Consider the following 6,000-nt stretch of genomic DNA (forward strand, 5'->3'; position numbering starts at 1 on the left):
AATCTACTGTAGATTTAATAAACTATAATATTAGTTCATTAACTTAACTACAACTCACATGATATGACTGACTAAATGATTACTGTAATTGGTCATATCATTCTTAGAAAACATTTTCTCCTTATATCTCAGTGTGGGTTTATTTGGGTAAATAAAGAAAAATGAAATTATGGCTAAACTAAAATCAAACTAAAATCTAAACCCAAATTTGCTGTCAAAGTTAACACTGGATGAGACGCATTAACACACAGGAAAACACCTCCCAAAGTACTCCAAATAACCTCCATGATTCTGTGTTTTCTGGTGCGGTGGTTTGTATTCGGAGGATGTGCAGGGTGTAATCAGAGGAAACTGACATTTGACTAGCGACCGTTTTTAGTTTGTATAGACCAGTTTCAGTAAACTGATCTATCACTTTACATCCAGACAGACACTTTTATTAATCTTCCACATAAATCAGCTACTTATTGTGTTATTTGGGTATCAGTGATAAGTGAAGTGTGTTTTTCATATAGACGAAGAGCTGAATGTCACCCTCCTGTGGCTTCAGGCCTCCGGGGTGCACTCAGCAACTGTGACGACACAGCCTCAGCTGCCCACCCCCGCTCCATCTCTCCCCACCCTGTTGAATGGCCTCCTCATAGCCCTGACCCCCCCACCCCTCAATGTAAGCAACAGATCGGCACACCAGTGGCACCAAACACAGCTCGGCTCTTTCATCAGGCTGTCACAAAAGCTCTGACTCACAGTGTTTATCACAGCCGCCGGCGTGACGCTCGGGCAAGCGTATGACGAGCGGGTTGGCTCGTCTCTGGCTGTGCGAGTTTGCTGTTGACATTCAAGAGATTTCCTTACTTGGGCGATTTTTTTCAGGTCACCCCTGATTTTCTCATGTTTGGGGTCAGTTTTGGGGTACAGACGCTCAGTTAACCAGCTTCTCATTGAGAAGAAATCATTGTGTGCCCCTCGACATCTCAGCCAAATATAGACCACATGCTAGTGATTCTGAGTTGAACTCACTCAGTGTTTCCTGGTTGGATGTGATAGGACAAGGAAGGGGGAGTGTGGTCTTATAGCAGCTTAAGAGGAGTGTGTGTGGTTTGGTTTGGCTTCAATGATCTAATTTGATCTTCAAGTCACTTTAATAATTGGAGCTCCAACAATTTGCTGATGTCATTTAAAAATATTTTAGGACAAAACTTTTTATGTTCCATGATGATTGCATATGCTCATTGCAGGTTTTGATGCATATAAATGTAACGGATGCTCGAATGTGGCTGCAGTCCTATGATTGCTAAGCAACTACTCTTCTTCTGTTTCCAGATGTGCTGGTGAACGGGAAGCCATGTGACTGCGATGTCATAGCTGAGTGCAAAGTGGGCGACACTGTGACCTTGAAGGTCAAACTGACCAATCTGAGTAAGAACTCGGTGGGCCCGTTGGCTCTGACTGTGGTACCGTATCAGGACTACCAGAACGGGGTCCAGAACTATGACCTGGATGAAGCAGTCACTTTCATTGGCTCCAACACCTTCTACATTGACACGGTAAGTTTCCCATACAGTAGATGTTATTTCCTAACAAATACATGAAGATCCATTTGACCACGTTATGTAGGATTATGTAATCAGAGTTTTACTTGTGCAAGCACACGATAACTACTAATGACTGTCCCGCCAAGGTCATGTTTAACATGTTTAAAGGTTTGAGCAGTTATGTCACATCATTTAACCAAATATTGTAAGGAGACATATTAGATATAAGGTAGTCTCCTTTTAAAACCATGTACTATACTAGTAGTATGTAGTAATTTTGCCAATTTGTAGTACAAATGGTAGTTAGTGTACTGATTCAGAAAACATTTTCCAGTATGCACCGAGCAGTTTAAATGGCATACTATGTCATTGTGTATTTCCACTATTCTGAACCAGAAACTGATGCTTGCGCCAAACTGCATTATGTACTACAGACTGTGTACTTCCAGTGTAGGATGAGGGTTTCAAAAAAAGCCTGTCATTCAGCTTCCTCTATCTCTAACTCTCGCTGGAGTGCTTTGCAGTTGAGTGTGAAGCTAATGGGATGAGCTTCAGCACCTCCAAATCTGAGACCATGTTCTCAGGCAGAAAAAGTTGGAGTTGAGATCCTGCCCCAAATGGAGTTTAAGTGTTTTGGGGTCTTGTTAATGAATGCTGGAAGAATAAAGCTGGATATTGACAGGTGTACCGGCCTCTGCATTGGTCTGTTGTGGTAAAGAGGAGTTTAAAGACAAAGTTCTCGATTTACCAGTTAATCTATGTTCCTACCCTTATTTATGGTCTTGAATCGCGGGTTGTCACCAACTGGCTACAAGCGGCCGAAATGAATTTTATCAGCAGGGTGTCCGGGCTCGCACTTAGAGATAGGGTGGGAAGCTCAGTCATCCAGGAGGAGTCCTGCTTCAAAACAAGTCAGATGAGGGGGCTCGGGCATCTGGTTGGGATGCCTCTCTGGTGAGGCTCTATGGATACATTTCACAGTGGGCAAGTCCCAGAAGACTCTGGATGAAATATGTCTTGGTTGGCTGGCTGGCTGAATGGATGGATAGATGGATGGAAGGACAACAATATTTTTTAACATATTCTTGGTCCAACATAAAAGAGCTATGCAGAAGGCCATAACTTGTGTATCCAGTCAAAATTTGTCCATCGCTGTGGTTTAGTGAGGTCATTGAGCTGGTGGAGCTTTAGTACTGGAATAGTTTATATCTATCCTGGTAATCTTGATTTTTTTTCCCTGCATCTTTTTATTAATAAAACCTGTCTGAGAAACACTACAGTGCAGATGGCTTGTCCCTGTAGAAAAATAAAAAGTAGGGCTATATGCTGATAGTTACCTTAATTGTAGTTGTATGTGTTTGTAGCTGTAGCTGTAGCTGTCTGCTTGGGGGTCCTGACCACTAAGAGGCCCACTAACATACTGCCTGGTCACAATTTCACACACTTCCACATTTAAAGATAACTCTGAGCAGAAAATGTAGTCTCTTTCCAGTTTCTCACATTTCAGTGGCTGTGGATCCTCGTACACTCATGGAGAGAGAGGTGAGGTCAGAGTAAATCGGATGCTGTCTGGAAGTGTACTGCCAGATGTTGTTAGGTCCTCCTTTCAGATTGGAGTCCTTAAGCAGCACCATTGAGAGCCTTGAAAAGCACATTGTGTCTGGCCTTCTTCCAACTCTCACTAACACTTCAGTCGACTCTCGAGTCTCTACCTCTGACTGAAAGACTTCTGTTCTGCTACAGGATGTGATTTCATCTTCAACTTTGATTACCTTTGGACCATTTCAGGGCTGTGTGGACAAGATGGCTTACACTTTACTCAAACGGGACCAAAGCACTTATGTTTTGAAATTCAATCCAGTTTATAGCTTTTAATCCATTCTTGTATAAAACAAAGCAGGACCAGATCCAGCTTTTATTGTTCACAATTCCAACCAGCTTTAACAGCTGTGATGCTCTGAGCTAGTGTCAGCTCAAACCACCACAGGCCGACTCTGCCACAGCTGACATGTCATTATTCTACAAGCTCTTCAGATTTCACACTCCTCAAGAACAGATCTCTAAATAATACAACCAATGTTATTAATGGTATCATTATGTCTCAAAAGCTTGACTGTACTCTCTAAACTGAGACTTGGTTTCACTAAACTGTTAGGACAATTTCACACTGTATGAGGTTGAATAGGAAAGGTGTTGCTGCTTCTTTTCTGATTTTTCATATTAAAATGTTTTATATATGTGTTACTCTACTAGTGATTATATAGACCTGTTAAGGAAATCAGAAAGACACATTCTGGTGGCCACAAACTATCTTGCTTCAAGATTTAAAAAAGCTGTATTTGTGAATTTTCTGAGCTTCATTTTAAATGTGGTAACCTGATTATTTAGTAAATTTGTATATTTTGGTTTTGTTTACAAGATATATTTTATTTTATTACAGGACAGCAATGATGTGTTCAGTGCATTTAGCTATGTGGGGAAAAGACCTTTGTGCATTACTTCATGGTTCGATGCTAAAAAATGCAATTTGCATGATGTTAAAAAGTTTTAAAAATGTCATAGTTGAGTTGCAAGCTACCAGTAGAACCCCAGATATAATATTATTATTGTTACCCAAAGATATTATTTTAATACATTTTAAGATGCATTGAGTGTGCTATGATGACCTGAAGTCTAGAAGAAGAAATACAGGTGAGCGGATGAGAGGAACTGAACATGTCGTGCTTATCATGGAGGCATGTGTTTGGGAAAACATTAAAAGTTATCCTAGCAGAGCCGCATCAAGTCTGGATAACTTATTAAAAACACTATTAAACTTAAAGCTTTCCATTCAAAATGTGTTGGTTTTATTTATTTATGTAAATGAACGACAGCAAAGAAAGTAAAAACATAACTTTTCCACCATATAAACAGCTTCATATCTTGCATAGAGATATACAACACAACTGCATCCGTGATCTCTTTCCATCGGGATTCTTATCTTACGAGATTCACTGCAGAAATAATTCCCCTAATGTTGGTCATCTCTTAACGAGAGTTTCTGGGCTGAAGTTGTCTTCTGCATCTCGAAGAGAGCAGCATTTCTCACTGCAGTTACATGCACAGCTAGATTCCAGCTGTTATATCTGTTGTTGGAGGCAGTGTGATGGTTTGGGTCAGCATCGCCCTCACTTGAAAAACAAGGTTTGTGATCATTGGAGGAAATCTCAATGCAGAGATACAGAGATGAGATTCTACAAACAGTGAAAATCCCATCTCTCCACAGTCTAGGACCAAACTCTGTCCTCCAAGATGACAACACTCGGGCATGACGTTGGTGCCAACACGCAAAGACTGTTGCTCCAAGGTCCAGAGGCTCAGTCTAACAGAGATCTACTTAGCTAGTGATTATGTAATCATCTCAGTCTAACAACCAATCAAAATGTAGTAATATATGCGTCATCAGTCACTGGGTAATATTCCTAATTCCACCAGCACAGAACAAATAACTTACATAACAAAACTGAAGCTTAAAATGATAGTAATTGCGACAACAATGATTATACGCATACAAATTGAACCTCTGTGAGCTCTTTAGACTGACCTGACTCATGTTTTGTGTGATAGTACAGGTGTTTGATATTTTTTAATTAAAGATAAACTAGTTGCTTGTCTGCAGATGAACACTTTTAAACTCGACACCAGCAACCCTGCAGTCAAAAGAAGAAAAAAAAAACACATTTATGGTCCTTGAACTGTCATAGCTGAAATCTTCAAATGACAGTGTGGCTCTTTTTGTGTAACAAAGTCTTTCTTCTGAATGTTGAAGCTACAGGCGAGTTAAGAAGAAAAATAAAGACTTTGCTGGTGCCAGAACAAAGCCTTTAGAGTCTAATAAGCAGATGAAAGAATGAACAAATTCATCATATTCAGGAATGTACAGAACAGCTTGATTTTTAAGGATTGTTCTCAGCTTTTCATCCATACCAGCAGGATTACTTCTGCTGGCCTCCCACTGGCTGACATGTACTCAGTTCATTAAGAAGTTACCACAGGGTTCCTGCTAACAGCTCTTTTTATTGTCTCTTTTCTGTCACCAGGTTAAAGCCAAAGAAAATTCTGTCTGCGAGGGTGCTCTGCTTTTCCTCTACACCGGGGATTTTTACCTCAATATAAAGTTTCAGGATGACAGTACCCGACGAGAACTTCCTTTAGCCTGGTTTACTCTGCCCAGCGTGCACATCAGAGCCCTGGATACCCCGCTGCAGGCTGGTGCCTAGGACTGTAAATACCAAGGCCTTATGATTTGAATTACATGTAAATATAACTGTTAAAGATGATTGTTTATAAAGCTAATGTTGTTTTGGGGGTTAAACACAGATATTCAAGCTGTCCAGAAAATCTTTTCAGGTAAAGTTTAATTAAACCTTTTATTCAGATGTAAAAACAAATGATAAATTTCAAACCATAATAATGAAAATCCTGG

General features: G+C 40.2%; 1 protein-coding gene across 2 annotated transcripts in view; it reads left to right on the forward strand.

The window, feature by feature from the left end:
• Window positions 1–6,000, forward strand: part of trappc9 (trafficking protein particle complex subunit 9) — a 273,450-nt gene extending 267,450 nt beyond the window's left edge. For both annotated transcript variants that reach the window (XM_042011968.1, XM_042011969.1), the window contains 2 exons: window positions 1,324–1,547; window positions 5,615–6,000. In XM_042011968.1, coding sequence (XP_041867902.1) covers window positions 1,324–1,547; window positions 5,615–5,794 — 404 coding nt within the window. In that variant the 3' untranslated portion in view covers window positions 5,795–6,000. The remainder of the gene's footprint in view (window positions 1–1,323; window positions 1,548–5,614) is intronic.

This window comes from Melanotaenia boesemani, chromosome 17 (genome assembly GCF_017639745.1).
Source record: "Melanotaenia boesemani isolate fMelBoe1 chromosome 17, fMelBoe1.pri, whole genome shotgun sequence".
NCBI classification, from domain to species: domain Eukaryota; kingdom Metazoa; phylum Chordata; class Actinopteri; order Atheriniformes; family Melanotaeniidae; genus Melanotaenia; species Melanotaenia boesemani.